The sequence below is a fragment of the Electrophorus electricus genome, chromosome 6 (genome assembly GCF_041902795.1).
Source record: "Electrophorus electricus isolate QZ-2024a chromosome 6, ASM4190279v1, whole genome shotgun sequence".
In the NCBI taxonomy this organism is placed as follows: Eukaryota; Metazoa; Chordata; class Actinopteri; order Gymnotiformes; family Gymnotidae; genus Electrophorus; species Electrophorus electricus.
The window spans coordinates 5,858,462-5,874,916 of record NC_137502.1 but is presented as its reverse complement, the minus strand read 5'-3'; the positions used below and the strand labels follow the sequence as shown (position 1 = coordinate 5,874,916).

The following is a 16,455-nucleotide window of genomic DNA, read 5'->3' as shown; positions in this document are numbered from 1 at the left end:
CAATCAGAAATCACGATGGGCGGAGCCCACACCCCTTTCCTTTAACAGATTGCGCACTACAAGCGCCATACACAGCTTATACATCAGCACGCACGACCATCCCTTCAAGAATTTCATTGTTATCGCTGGTTTGAAATATCCGACTTCTGCTTTAGCTAGCGAACTTCCACTGTAGTAGAACCTCCGTTTTTTTCAGATCACATAGCCATCCCGAATTTATTTATTTTGTCTCATGAAATTTGGCAGTTGCCTACATTAGCCTGAGATGAAGACTAAATTAATCAATGGGGTCTCATCCTCCCCTTCAATGTCACTGGATTTCTTGGTAACAGAGAATGCACTCCAAGTCCAGCCGGATATTGAGCCCGAATGTAAAGATATTCGACCGAATGAGCCCGACCAGCAGACGAAACATATGGCGTATCTCTGGTGTAAAGAATTTCTTCATGGAGCTTGGAAATCGATCGATGAAGATGATTTTCAGATCACAGTTATCAGGTAGGCTACTTCGTACATTATGTGCGCATTCCTGAGAGCTATTCTAGATGTTTTGGATGTGTTCTCTGTTAACGACTATGCACGGTCGTCGGTTTAATAAGAGACATGTAAGTAATTATGATCCAATTAACAATCTTGGGTTAGCATCCATTATTGATTGTAACTATACATTTATAGGGCGTCTTATGCTTTTGATAGTTTCTTGATCATGCCTTAACCAGATGTATCTAATGTGTTGGCACATATATCATTAGTCTGTAATGTTTCTACTATGATTTATTTGTAATGTAAAATGGTTAATTTTGGTTCATTTGTTTATTTCTTTCTTTAACACATTTTAGGGGGGGTCTCAGCAACAGTCTGTTTCTCTGCGCTTTACCGGAGGAGGCGGGCGTTGGAGACGAACCGCGGAACGTGCTTCTGCGCTTATACGGAGCAATTTTGCAGGTGTGTTTGCCATTTTCTAGCAGTTCTATTCGGTATCGCGCGATCACGTTTTCTTTGTTTAGCTGCACTCTATTTGTGTATTAGATAATTGTGCTCATGGTTTTGTTGCATTGGTCTAAATGCATACGACTGCTTTACACACGTCGACAGAATCCAGGGGCCTGCCATTTATCTAAAATATGGAGAAAAAAATCTTTGTTCATACATCTTCCCAAATCCATCGGCGAGATGACTGAGGATGCACGTGTTATTACAATGTAATGTAAACTGTGATAGATGGAATACAGGTATAGTTTGATAACTGTGGGAAATACTTAATTCACGTTATTCCTACCCAACTCTCCATTCCTTCTTTCAATGTCAGATAATAAGTGATTTGTAAGGTATGTGCCTTTGAGCAAAATATCTGCCCGCGTTCTATTCGGTAATTGACAGCTCGGTCTAGTGGGTTTGGCCAGTTGATTAATCCACATGATTGATTGTATGTTTATTTGGTAAAAAAAAGGTTTGTTTTGATGAATAACAGATAGCACTATTCCGATATTTCTTTAAAAGCATCAGAGTTTTTATTCTAGAACTATAAAGCCATGAATTGTATTTGCTATTAAGGTGTTTCCACAAGAATTCATGACTAAAAGTCATTACAAGAGGGTGGGGTGTAAATGTATTTCTGAATGAGAAAGGCAGAGTGTGCGTGTGAATGTGTGCACAGGTATGTGCATGTGTCTGTGTAAGAAAGCATATGCAAGCAAGTATGTGTCTGCATGCTGGTGTGTGAATGAGGACTGCCGTGTTTGCTGGGTGATGTACCTCCATGGCTGTACATGCGTGTCTTCTTTGCCGTAGGCTTGCCAAAGGAGCGTGCCTTGAGCACTCTTGTTTCCAGGTGATCCCACCATGCCAGTCACGGTACAGTATTAGATCCCTGAAGCCATAGCATTGTCTTCAACCAAGTTCTCGCATATTATGTGTAAAATGTAAGCATTAGGACACTGAGCCTTATTGTGCGTATTGCTCAGGCTGAAATGTTCTGTCTGCTTATATATATATATATATATATATATATATATATATATATATATATATATATATATATATATATATATATATATATATATATATATGTGTGTGTGTGTGTGTGTGTGTGTGACCTGTAAAACAGTAAAAAGAGACTTTGATTTATTTTTTCATCATTGCACTGCCACTGGAAGAATAGTGCACTGCAGTATGGTTACCAAGATTCTTACTGTCTTAAGTTTGTTTCTGCTAAAATGGTAGCTAATGGATTATTCGAGTATGGTTTATGAATCAGTCAGCTGGAACATGGTTTTGATAATTGTAGTTATAAACCTGCTTAATAAATTCTTAAATCACAGAGAACCATAAAGGAAAAACAAAAACAAAAACTTGTTTGTTTTTTAATGGATTTTGTTGAAAAAATGACTTTCCCTGTGCCTCCAGAGACATGGCAGAGTGTGTTTTTTGTTTGTTTGGTTTTTTGGAGATGGTCTTGTTTTTTTAATGGTCTTTTTCGTCGGCTGTTGCTGCCTCCTTGTGGTGATGATCAAATGGCTGTCGAAAAAAGAGGGGAAAAAAATCCACCACTTTGTCCACCACTGATGGTTAGTGTTTGCTTTTTCTCTCATTCCTAGATGTCCTGTAATAAAGGGGAATCCAGACAGTCAAACAAAATTGACTTTCAAGTAAGTAATAAATGGCAAAAGACTTCCTTCTCTTTCTTTTTTTGAACTTGGGATCTTATGTGTAATATTTGAATATATATTGATAAGGATTCTTAAACCCAAAGGATCTTTTAGAAAAACATTAATTTTAACAGCATTGCCACCCATGGATACTGGATAGAATTGAACATGAACGCAAACCAATATGACTGAAGGTCATGGCTCCCAGTATAACACCTCTGTTTACTGCTGGCAGATTTGTAAATATTCTTCTTTTCTCCCCTATGCCTTTCAAAACATTAACAGTGTATGACTTTTATCATGACCATTTTAACAGTGCTTTTGCTATTTTTGTGATTATTCATTCTCAGCACGTGGCTGATAGCTATAGGTCATCACCATTGCTGTGATTTCTTAAACCATAACATTTTCAGTTTTTCCATAAACGTACTTGGTATTGCCATTATTCAGTTCTCTTATGCTAGTTTGATACAACCGGAGAAAGACACTTAACAGAAAGGCTAACTGTCAATTAAGAGGCTCTTTTTGAAATAGAAAGAAGATGCTTTTTTGTAATATCTCATAGTAATTCCTCCTACCGTTAAGCAGCAATGAGTAAAAATTTGTGACCTAAACATGCAAAAGCTGTATTCATCTTTTGACCCAGGGGAAACTCTCATAGTTGTATTACTACCACCAAAGGCACATAGGAACTGCTATAGGTATTACAATATTATCCAGCTTTATCCCTGCTGTCTGCTGCCAGGCATCCAATAATTTTTTTATCTGCCCACGGTGGATTTCAGTTTCCCTAGTTTGCATGTTTTCTGTTTTGCATATGTTTGACCAGGACTACCAATTCCCCATGTCTCTCATTATATTGCTTGTAATCCACTCAAACTGCATGTTATTAACTCTTAGTTTCACAGCCACTGCACTGTATTAGACCTTTACTGCATAGTGGATGCTGCATCTGTCTACTTCGCTGCTAAATAATTCGTCTGATCTGCATGACTAATTCACTTATAGCTCATGTTTTAAGAGGTACGAAAAACCCTAGTGGAAAAACCCTACAGCTGCTGTCCTGCCATGAAGTCACATGGCCACTGCTTTAGTCAGAGAGACTGGAGGGAGTTTAAACAAGCATCGGTGCAGGTGTTACCTGAGAACCAACCTCATAGGCAGTGATAGTGACAATTAAATATGCATGTTTTTATTACATGATTACTGACTGACTTCTTACCTACTTGGGAGGTTGCCATGACAAATGATTGTGCAACACTAGCAAAACAATACAAGTTGTTTTTACATTCTGGTCTAACTAGGCAGCACCATAAAATTGAGCTCTAGTTGAATTATATTTGCCTTCTCTTATACATACATACAATTAGAATCAAAAGTCTAATGCAATATACCATTGTGATGCTGCAAAAGACCAGCTAGGAAAACATTAATTTACAAAAGCATGTCTGTATGCTGTACCAGTGCAGGTCATGCAGGCTGTTTGTAGACAAAAGTACTCCAAGCCCTGATTTCCACATTGAACAATCCAGAACAGAATCCGGAGTTGTTATCAAAAACACAGCTGCCAAGGAAAACCAGGAAAGACACAAACTGGAAACAATGCTTAAAATTGTGCATATTAACATTTTGGCAAGACTACTCAACAAATAACTGGTGGGTGGTTGTTTGTGTATGTGGTATTTTTAGTTTGTGGACATCGCACAACTTCTAACAAGTGATCACCGCATTCCAGCAAGGTTGGATGTTGCTGTAGCAGTTAGGAGCAGCACTGCAGCAGGTGTGGTTAACACACTCAATGACAGTCCTGTAAATAACATTAAGAATTAAAAGAAAGCAGATTGTTTATGGAGTAAAAATCATTTACTAATTACAAGAGTGTAAAAAAAACCCCACGATTACATTTAAACTAAATGTTACAGCAACGAGCAATAATTAAAAGATGAAAACCCATAATCTTCCCATGAGACTTTGCAGTGAAAGGTCTGCCCCTTCCACATCATGTGCACATCTCCAGATGTCCTCAGCAGGACATGATTAATAAATGGGAGTGTGAGACAGCATGGGAAGCAGCATGCAAGCTATAGACAACCACAGATCATAAATTTATTCAGCCAATTTCATACCCCTTTTTGTTCCCCCTACCTCAATATTATTTTACACAACTTATTTCTCCTTGAAATCTGAGCCATTCAAGTTGAATATTATTTCCAAATGTGCATGCATTTTGAGGAAGCACAGTTTCCTTCCGTGTGGAGGGGCTTGGTGCACAGGACCTGGTGTTCCTGTTTGGCTTTGCTGAAGAGGACACTGTTACACATGGGCACTGAAGGACTCAGTTAAAATCTGGGTCACATTTCCCCCCTAAGTAAATGCTTTGATTTCAGTTCTTGCAATAAAGAATGGCAGCAAAACATCAACACATATAAGCAATATTTGTTATAAAAATGTCTGATTTTCACCTGGGCGCTCTTCACTTATTTTAGAGCAGCCTGGGTTATGTTTCCTTAATATTCTTTGCATTCTATGTGAGTAACAAACACAAAATGTCTGCCAGGACAATCACTAAAACAGAGACTATGAAAATATGAATATTTTCATTTTAGTACTACTGCATCAGTACTGTTGTAGCACATTACATAATACATTACTTAATACAGTCTGCAGCTCCTCATCATGGAGACCATAGACATAACTGGATCAATATTGTTTTCATTCACCGGATGCACAGCACATAGGCTGTCACAGTAATTATGTCTGTATATATATGTAGCTGTCTTTATCAAAAGAGTTTCAGATTCCCACACCAACATTATTATATTCCTTTGTGATGTTAAAGGTATTGGTATATTTGTTTACATATAGTGTATTCTCAAAAATATGAGGGAAATTGTGTATTTGACATTCAAGTACAATTTTGAGGCTCTTTTGAAAAGGCCTATTGTCATACTTAGTTAAGAAGGCAGAATTAAAAGCCAGAGGTGTTTGCCAAGTTTAGCACCTCCCCTCACAATGGTTTCCCTTATTTCTTGGAGATGCTGTTTTTTCCCCCACTCATCTTGTTCTTGCACTGCCAATGAATTCACATTTAACAAACATCCTCAACCAAAAAAAAAAAGCTTATTTCACTGAAATAATTACATCATGACAAGTTGTTAAATGAAGACAATACTAAGAGAATCTCAGTCCATTTTAATTAATTGATTCTTTAATTCATTACTTCATTCAATTACTTTCATTCCACTGTGCTACATATTATACTGGACATCAAATCCATTAAAAGCAAACCATTGGCTTTTTTATAAATGTGTTGCCATCCTGTTGAAGGAAGAATGTTATCAAACATCTTTCTACTAACCCCATTTCCTAAGATAATCAGCATTAACAGCCACAACGAACAAAGTCCCACAGTTCTGTCAGAGCCTGTCTTCATCCAAAGTATCAACCCTAGTCATATGACTATTGACATACCAATCAAAGATGGTGTTCTTACTGACCTACTTTGGGAGGTGTGGGAGATGTAGTGAGCAGACTGCAGAGCTGCACCTTTTGTTTAATCCCTGAGCATATTTTTAATCGTGTGTATGTTTGTGTGTCTGCAGGGAGCAGAGGCTATGGTCCTGGAGAGCGTGATGTTTGCCATCCTGGCCGAGAGGCAGCTGGGACCTAAGCTTTATGGCATCTTCCCCCAGGGGAGACTGGAACAGTATATTCCAGTGAGTGTTGCAGTGTGGACCCATAGCTATCAATCAGACAGCAGTGACTGGTTGAAATGTTGGCGTGCATAGATGTGTGTGGCTGCATTCAGAACTGGCTCAGGATAACATTGTTTGTCTCATGTTTTTGCATTGAACGTGCATTGTTGACATTTCTGAGCTGGGCGTGTGAGCATGTTTTGGTCTACTTGTGCACTTATTCCCTTTTCAAGAAATTTCAGCTTTGTGGCCATCCAATTTTTTTCCCCAAGGCTAACAACAGAATCTTAAAAATATGTAGTATACAGACTGAATATAAGTTTTATATTGCTTCATACTGATAGACCGCAAAATGAAGCAAGAATATAACAGTTTTGCTGTGTGTGTGTGTGTGTGTGTGTGTGTGTGTTTGTGTTTGTGTGTGTGTTTACCAGGCATACTGTTACTCTATATTTTGTTAATGCATGCAAGAATCTGCATTTTATTCTAATTATATTTAAAGAAAAATTATATTCTGTATGATTCACAGATAGCATTATTTTTCATATTTTTAACACATTAAGAAAAAATGATTCTAATTAAATGTATGACATGTATTCAGGATTTTGCGTATTAAAATGAATTATAATTAATCCAGCATCATAGTTATTTTTCCAAGAACTGCATGAGGACTGTGAGATAATTTATATGTATATATTCATGATTACACAAGATACTATCTGATGTTCTTGATGCAAATTACAAAATCATTATTTTATCCCTCCAAACTCTGCCTATTCTGTGTTTATAGAGCAGGAAGCTCAACACTGAAGAGCTGAGAATTCCCAGCATATCTGCTGAGATTGCAGAGAAAATCGCCAGGTTCCACCAGATGAGGATGCCTTTCAACAAAGAGCCCAAATGGCTGTTTGGCACCATGAAAAAGTAAGACACCTCATAAACTTGGTTCTGATTTGTGCAAGATATTTGTTAATTCGACCTGAGTTGAGATGTTACATAAACAAGTTTCTGCACGATTTATTCCAGATGACAGTGAGGTAACATTTATATGAATGAGAGCTGGAAAGCGAAGAAACAAACATTGCAACACTGTCAGCATAGGTTAACACACCAACTTTAACTTTTACTGACCGGAAAGTGTTTCTAGCCAGGCTATAAATAGAAGAAGTATGGTGTAGTGAGATTTAGCCTATCCAGTCACCTCATTAATGGTCTGATTTTAGAGCAGTTTCAGCAAGGGCTGAGTGCAATTTGAGATTATGTTGAGGTGATAGTTCCACTGTCATGTGAGAGGTTCACAATCCAGTCTTTGAGGATACCCAGCACTGGGTGTTTAGGAGTTGTATCCCATGTCCCAAACAATCAGCAACTTAACATGAACATAACATGAATTTCCTGACTCAGATGTTTCATAGCTAAAACATAAGCTAGAACGTAGCTAGAACATAGCTGGCACATAACATAAAATTTGAACATGGTTGGCAACCTCTCCCTTACATAACTGATTGAGTGTTTATGGTCTGACTGTTGCTCCAGTGAGCTACTGTACCTCATGATTGTTCATTTGGTCCTACCCCACTACATAGGTACATGAGTCAAGTGCAAAGGCTGACCTTCACCAGAGAGACACACCTGCGCAAGTTCACCTGCCTTATGAGCCACAACTTGCCTCAGGAAATGGAAAGCCTCAGGTAAAGCAGACAATGGGAATGTATACATGCAATTTTAGCACACCCTGCATGCAGACATGGGACAGCTTGGAGTATTTACTAGGCTTAACATAGTCAAATAGTTTCCTTAAATAGTACATGCCCATAACAGTTTTTTTTGTGAAGGAGAATCGTCATTGGCGGAGAACAAGGCAACTCACTAAAACCTGTTAATTGTGCTGAATAGTTCTGCTTTCTTAAATATGGGAAATTAAACTGATGACTGTACTGTTTAGGTGTCTACTGGAATCCACCCCTTCCCCTGTTGTTTTCTGCCACAATGACCTACAAGAAGGTAAATATAGCAACAATAAGAGTAAAATAAAGGCAGAAAAAGATACTTGAGTGCTATTTTAGCCTAAATGTAGGGTCTTTTAGTGCTGTTTTCATTAGCCTTTTCATCATTGTGACTGTACACAGGAAACATTCTTCTCCTGAGTGGCCATGACGACACGGACAAACAGAAACTCATGCTTATTGACTTTGAGTACAGCAGCTACAACTACAGGTCTGTAAGCCTCTGTAAGTGCTGAAGTACATTTGCTGATTCAGTCACCAGTATGCCCTAGAAAATTTTGAATATAAAGTCCTGACAGGGTAATGGCCTCAGTAATTTTCCTGAATGGACTCATCTTAGAATGGTTGGATAAAAACATTGGCAGTGCAACTCCTCACTACTTGCCTGCCACTTGAGATCTGAAAAGACACTGGTGATTGTTTTGGCAGCAAATTAAGCAAGTCGTACTCTTACCAGATCACTGTCTGCTTTGTCATCTTTTATGGGCATACCTTTTAAGTAATGGGCCAGACTGTACGTGATATAGTACTGGACACAGAGGAGATGGGTAATGTGCTTCTTTCAAAGCTCTTCTTTTCAATTCTTTGAGATCTTGTATGTTTATTTTTGGATCCTTAGCTAGTGAATTCAGAAGTAGTGGATATCTCAGTTTCCTCTGCTGTTATTCCCGAGTGCTTACTCTGATATGCTTGGAATGCTTAGGCTGTGCCATTTCTTGGAACAGACTTCCAGACATTGAATTCTCTGGCACCCAACCCACTGGCCCAATCAAAACACTTTTGTCATGACACTTAACATTCCCACACCTGTCCCAATAGATGGATCAGGTGTCACCCAGAATACATGGACATCCAAGTTTCCAGTATTCTGTGGGTAGTGTGGGTTTTTTGTTTTTGTTAACAGAAGTGTTGTTTTTTTTAAAAACAAGGGGGGTCTAGAAAATGAGCTATTTGGAGTGTCAAAGTCTTGAGATAACCATGCATGGATGGACATGATTTATTTTCCCATCCATGCACACAGGCTTATCTCATGAGCTGTCATAGACTGAGTACCTCTCGCAACCTCTGCACCTGTCCTGTGCCTTCTTTTGTTGGGTTTCCACAGCAGCTGCATGCCTTATTCAAATACGTGCTGAGCTTGGGTGGCTGGCCAACTGATCTGCAGTTCATCTGGCTCTGTCTGTACTCCTTAAAAGCCAGAGTCAGGTTTTTATCTTTTTTGAGATGGCTGGACTGTTCCATGTGCTGGTTCAAAAAAGACCATACAAAGCCCGAAATAAATTACATGTGCGATATATTTTTTAAAAATTGCGTTATGCTTACTGTGTCCTACGTGTGTAGAAACGAAACCCTGATGATAGAAAATAAACCCTGCAAATATGTGCACCAGATGTTGTGCAATGTGAAAGTCATTTCAAAGGGCTCACTCCTTTGTCTTATAGGGGATTTGACATTGGAAACTTCTTCTGTGAGTGGATGTATGACTACAACTGTGACACGTCTCCATTTTTTAAAGCCAGCACCAACAATTATCCTACCAAAGATGAGCAGGTAGGAGATGTTGGACATTTGTCACTCCGAGTAATATGCTAAGAGTGTACATTTGTAGAGCACTTGGAATGGCTCCACAGAATATGATGACATTGACTATTTTATTTTCATGCAGATGTATTTCATCAAAACCTATCTGTCAGAATCCGACTCAGGACTAGAAAACTTAAGTGATGAAGATCAACAAAAACTGAGAGAGGACATGTTGGTGGAAATTAACAGGTAACTTGTATTGGCTATTGGAAGAATTTAAACACTCTGACTGCCAAATTTTAGAAAATTTGCCGGTTTAATTCTGTTTGCCAGAGTAAATATCAGAATAAATAGAATGGTCATTTTATGTGCTAATGTACTGGTTTATTAAATTATCAAGAAGCAACAAGTAGCAGGGCAACTTTTCATTCCCAAGTCTGCTGATCAGAGTTACAGGGCTTAGTATACATGGAAGAATAAAATTGGCAAGAAACCTCCCAAACAAACAAAAAAAGCTACACATAAAGGCAAACGTAAACATGGAGTGCCCACTTGCTATTGCATTTTTCATGACGTATGCTCAGAATGTGTCAACAAAAAAATGAGGCATGACTGTCATGTTTATATTTGCATGCATCGAAGTCACATGTGGGGACTTCCTTTTTAACGGGCTGTTATGTTTGTGGCATTTTAAAATTGGCCAGTAAGAAATTGAACTAGCTCTTGCACTTCCTTCCTTTAATGCAGGTAAGGTGCAACACACTCCATTCCATTTTAGTTGCTTTTAGTACTGCCTTCCCCAAAACCCAATTATTACTTATAACTATTTGCCTCATTTTAAATTACATAAATTACTTACATGGTTGAGTGAGTTTCTATTTGCTCTGCTAGTTTATTGACTCTAAACGGAGGACCCGTTAGCCCAGGGCACCTAAAAGCAGAACAGTGGTGAGCCTCCCTAACTACGCCCGTCACACACTTTATACAGACTGCTGGTGAGGTGAGGGAGAAATGAAGTCTTGGAGTGTGTCCAAGAGTGGCCCTCATTTTCAGGAGGAGCTGTTGGAGGTAGTGGGAGGTATCACAGCTCCTAAAACTAGCTTTTAGTTCTCAGCATTCCATGCTCTCCAGAGTGTTTAAAACAAACCTCTCTTCTGACTCAGGTTTGCTCTTGCCTCGCACTTCTTCTGGGGCCTCTGGTCAATGATCCAGGCGAAAATATCAACCATTGAGTTTGGCTACTTGGTGAGCTATTGACAGATGCTTTGCTTTTTTTTTTTTTTTTAAGTTCAAGCCAATGCAACAGTTAATGTCCCACTTTTAAGATTTAATCTCTTGCTGTTTACTACATAAACATTAATGAAAGGATTCTAGTAAAATATGTAAAATATGATAAATACACATTTTCTAGCTTATGCTGTCCCCCATCTATGTTATCAACATAACGAATTACAACATCCAATATTTCTTTCTGATAATAGCTTTGATGTTAGCTGGATCTTATCCTTTATGTATATTTACACAGGGGTACCTTTAGGCAATAACACTGCAGATTTTAGCTGGTGTATGTGGGTTGCTTTAGTAGGCCTTTGTTTGGCTAAGTTTACACATGACCACTGCAGTGTTTGTGCTGCCTGACAGCCCTGAACCAAGTCCAAACATTTGGCAATTCAGGGTAACACGACTTATGAATTATGCGGTGTGTAACATTTACACAAACATGTAAAAAAACAAACAAACACCACACACATCAAATACAGCAGACATTACCAGTCAGGGTAACATGACAACTGCATAGTGCATACAAAGATGATATCCACATAATTGACTGAAGTTTGTCTTTCTCCTTTGCTCCCTCTCTTCTGTCTTCCTTCCGTTCCTGTTGCCCTCTTCCCTGCCCCTCCCGCCCCTGTTTGCCCCACCTGCCCCTCTTTGCCCCACCTGACCTCATCTGCTCTCCTTCACCCCGCCCTCCAGGACTATGCCATGGCCAGGTTCAGTGCGTACTTTGAGCTCAAAAAGAAGCTTGGCGTTTGAACAAAGGATTATTAGGTCAGAGTCTGAGATGATCAAGATGGAGGCTTATGATCTGGCTTTCAAGTTTACTAGAAACGGGATGCCTTGCTACTCTAAATGGTTCTACAGTGCTGCATGAACCAAAATCAGTACCACTTACCTTTAACTCTCCATCAGGTGTTTGAAGACTACATCATGTGTTGCTTCTCAGTGTTAACCTCCCTAAGCTCCACATTTTCAATATGCATGCCTGGTCCTAAATGCTTTTTGGGGAAAAAATACACTAACATCAATAAAACATCAAGATTACATAGAAATACTCACCAAAGTCATGAGCAGTTAGAAAAATACATACTATACTAACAGTTAGAAGCAAGGCTCAGCCCAGTTCAGTGGGAAAGTGATCGGCTGAATTGCCAGGTGTGATGTCTTTTACTGCTGTGGGCAATAACTCAGCTAGGTTATCTTTACAGCCTGTACTAGGAAATGTGAAAAACTGAGGTTCTAAACATGGCCTTTGAGAGTGGTACAAGAGACCAACTTCTGTTGGCACTGTAGACTTTATGATTTCCAATGGTAGGATAAACTTTAATACTCATCCCATTTTTATGTGAAGTCTTACACTCCTTTTTTTGGCATTGGTTTACTATTTTTCTTTTTCTCCTTGAACGACTATATTATTATTTTTCTATAAGTAGGTCGGTAAACAATAGCATATAGACACATCCTCTGGGAGCTGACCACTGTAGACCTGATAAAAAAGAGCTTCATTAGATGTGCTATTCCATGAAGAACATAGATTCATAGAAGCTAGTTCTGTTAGCTTACTGGTTCTGCGTAGAAGTACTGTCACATTTAATGTTTTACTTAATGACAACATTTTCCTTTAGAAAAATATTTTTGACATACTAGTATGTTTAGTACATTTAAACATGTCAGATTGTAAGTGATTTTTTTATGTTTCTTTTCAAAATGTATTATTAAATGTGTTATTGTTTAATAACATGAGAGTGAACACAGTTCTCTTGGTTTAGTTTTTCATATTTTCTACTTAACTGTGATGAACTTGGAGTTGGCTTGTTTTTGTTTCGTTATTAGGATAATTATTATTATTTTACATATTAGGATTGTAATTATTATTTTTATTGGAAACGTTTGCTAACATAACTGTGAATGCCACTCTTCAGTACCAGTTATGAAAAAAAGTACTGGTATTTCTAAATGGAACTTTCTTTTTCCTTTAATGGAAGATGTGTTTTTCTTAATAAGAAAGTTGTATTCTTTAAAAACTCTGAAATGTTCTTAATTCCTTTTTCTTTAGGATCTTGGGTGTAACATTTTAATGACTTGTTCTGTTTTCACATCTTTCACATGTCAAATCTCCAAGCAGTGAATATACATTCTGCAAATTTAGTGGCATCCATAAACAATAATTTAATGGCCAGTAGAAAAAACAAAAAGCTGTAATTGAGCAAATGTAATTATGCATAACATATTGGCCCTCAAGCTCCCAGATCAACTAAGAAACCTTCACATATGTCCAAACCTTCAGGATGATTATGAATCACTCTACATTTTGCTCTCTATGTACTGAAATGTAGTTCCACTATACTCCTTAATAAACAGAAGGAATTATTCTTGTTCTGTAATAACAAATGCTCTGCTAATAAACAGAAACATGCAAAAAAAAGTTTTTTTCCTGTCCTCAATTTTTCCTGTCCTCACCCCACTTCTGAAATTAAACATGACAGTTTAAACATAAACTTGAAAGCTTCCTGAACTATGAACAGTTAAATATATCTCCCTATCCAGTAAAATGCAATGCATACCTCAGTACTGAATCAGACCTTGTATAGTGTTTGTTTCTAGTTGTATATAATTATTATGACACCACCAGGGCATTAATTGTGGATTGTATATTTGTATTGTTGATTTGATAAGAAGCAATCAAAGCATTCCTGTTAATAGGATCTATACAACCGCATTTATCATCCTGGTGTAAAGGCTGCTCATTCTGAAGCTCTGGATGCCGAGACTCTAAATTCAAGACCGACTCATTACCTAAAAACGTTCCTGACAAGCTCACCTCATCAAACTTACGTGCCTGAGCATGAGTCATGAAGCATGTAGGGAATACATGCTCTAATGTCTGATCAGAAATGGCCACATTTTCCAGTGGTTCATCCACAGCCTCAGGAAGTCGAAACAGTGTACCACCAGCAATGTCATTACTAAGGATAAATGAAATACCCTTTACTGGTAATTCAGAACTAACTGACAGAGGACCATAGAGAACAAAGTTTAAGACAACTAAACTATCTACCAATCAGGACTGAAGAAATAGACAATTTACTCTTCACTCTGAATCAGGGTGACATTTGCTAGAAAGAGCATTTTAATCTCTGTGGACTAAAACACTGCAGTGTTTCAATGTCATGTTTGCCTCCTTTGGCATATCATGTGATTCACCCGATGCACTGACATTCTTTCTGCTGCCATTACTGTTTAGTCTTCATTCCCCTGTATAGAGGGGTGTCCACAAGGCAGAGGGGTAGTTCACAAGACAAGGCACTTGCATATGCATGAACACCTATTGTATGGCCATAAAGCCTCAGTAACTATTACTACTCATCTGTTCACTACATGAAATGGCCAGTAGTCATCCAGTACAATTCTTAAGTGTCAACTACTGAATGCAAATCTCTGTAGCAGAAAACACACAAATCTGGGTTTCACTGCACGGCAGAGGACAGGGCCACTGTGCAGTAAGTTGGTAGTAAGGTTTGACTATTTCTAACCTCAAGGTTATATCATCCTCCATCCCATGGTCTTTGGCTTTCAGAGCTGTTTCTTGTTTGTTTGTGCATACCTGAGTGTCCTGAGCAGCTCAGGTATATTTTGTAATCACACTTAACGATACTTGATTTGTGTTTACAGCATCTCCGTACTCTGACCTTGCCTACAATGTGTGAATCTGATCAATCTTAGGTACACTTGGCAGCGTTTTGCAACTATGTGGTTTTAATCTTTGACTCGTAGAACAGACTTGAACTGTGCCAAGTCAGAACGGCATTCAGCTCCAGGAAAGGTAATGCATGATTCAATAGATAAAACAGGGTGAATGGAATTGAGATAAGCTTTATCACCCATTTGTTCGTTGACTGGCAATGTGTTTATTTCCAGAACTGTGCCACTCAGAGGGCCTGTGGTTGTTTAAATGGTCATCGGTTGTATATTTTGCGGGGCTACTCTCTAAAATTATTTTCATGAACATTTCTATGAAACCAATGTGATCTTTTTATAAGATGCTATTTCTTAGGAACTGTCATGGGACGCTCCACCCACGATTCATGTGGTACGGACTGCAGCATGCAGGGGGGTTCACCCTTGTTTGTGGCCACACCCTCCGTGATGGCACACACCTGCATGGGGATTACTGTTGAGTGTCTTTCTATTTAAACCTCCATCAGTGCATGCCTATGTGTTGGTCATTGTTAATGTCGTTTGCTTCTGTCATGTTCTGTCTTCGTTGTTGGTTTAACTGTTTGTGTTTATGTTCAATGTCGTTACTATGTGTGAGTGCCACCAATGTCGTTCGTTTTAATGTCATTTAACAAAGTCGAGGGAGTCTGTACGTCCTGTTCCGCGCCCTGCGGCACTCGGGCCGTTACAATTCATAACTCATATAGCAGGATATACTCGATAATGAACATTGTTTGTCCATACAGTAAACCTTATGGTAAACCTAGCTATGTGTCAAATACAATTTATGAACTGTACTAGTACTATATAGAGCAAAATGAAGTTTGGGCCACCCATGATTGGAATGTGAGACTGTCACTGCAGAGCTCAGTGCAATTCCTAGAATGAATGGTGTGGGCTCTTTTCTAGAACAGAAAGAATGGTGACTAGCCCTGTCCTGCATTCTGTTTTTAATCACTGTTCCTTCTGTCTCCCATTCCCTTAATCCTTATTTATGACTGTACCAGTTCTGCTGACAGCCACAGATGATTAGAGACTAAATAATTTAAGTCGTAACCTTTGTCTGGAAGAGGCACTTAGGCAATATTACAAGAGCACAGTGCTGCAGCCACTTGAATGAGAAATATGTGAGAGTGCAAGAGGGAGAAGGCAGCATATTTGGCAGCATCAGTGTATCTAAAGCATAGCAGAAGGATAGCAAAGCCGTACTATATCTCTCTGCTATTCTGTTGAGGACAGACACACACATGGATACTGACATTGGTGCGCGCGCACACACACACACACACACACACACACACACACACACACACAGGAGAGTGGTGGTCAGGAAGCAGAGAGGAACATGAACATCATCTCCTCAAACCCAAGGTTTCCCAGTCCATGCTGACAGACAAGGAGAGGAAGAATATGTCTGTGTTTCCTTTTATGACTCTAGGGTATCCTTTAGTTCCTCTATATGCTGGGCTGTTGTGAACTATATCCCTATATTACATTCCAAATGACTCAGATTAGTACATCCTGTTCCAAGCATTTAGAGCAGAGTAATACTCATTTAAAACATTGCATTTAAATATTTGTGCA

At 38.7% G+C, this 16,455-nt stretch overlaps 1 protein-coding gene across 5 annotated transcripts; it reads left to right on the top strand.

The window, feature by feature from the left end:
* Positions 1–66: 66 nt before the first annotated feature.
* chka (choline kinase alpha) lies at positions 67–12,189 on the top strand. 5 transcript variants are annotated; one of them, XM_027003979.3, is made up of 12 exons: positions 67–498; positions 840–945; positions 2,598–2,648; positions 6,251–6,364; positions 7,134–7,267; positions 7,930–8,034; positions 8,289–8,347; positions 8,473–8,560; positions 9,792–9,900; positions 10,016–10,122; positions 11,037–11,118; positions 11,851–12,189. In XM_027003979.3, the coding sequence occupies exons 1-12, from the start codon at positions 266–268 to the stop codon at positions 11,908–11,910; spliced, it is 1,248 nt and encodes a 415-aa protein (XP_026859780.2). In that variant the 5' UTR covers positions 67–265; the 3' UTR covers positions 11,911–12,189. The 5 variants fall into 5 exon arrangements, with proteins under 5 accessions (XP_026859780.2, XP_081571980.1, XP_081571982.1 ...); XM_081715856.1 differs by lacking the exon at positions 67–498 and adding an exon at positions 1,792–1,854 and having other exon boundaries at positions 844–945; XM_081715854.1 differs by lacking the exon at positions 2,598–2,648.
* Positions 12,190–16,455: the final 4,266 nt, after the last annotated feature.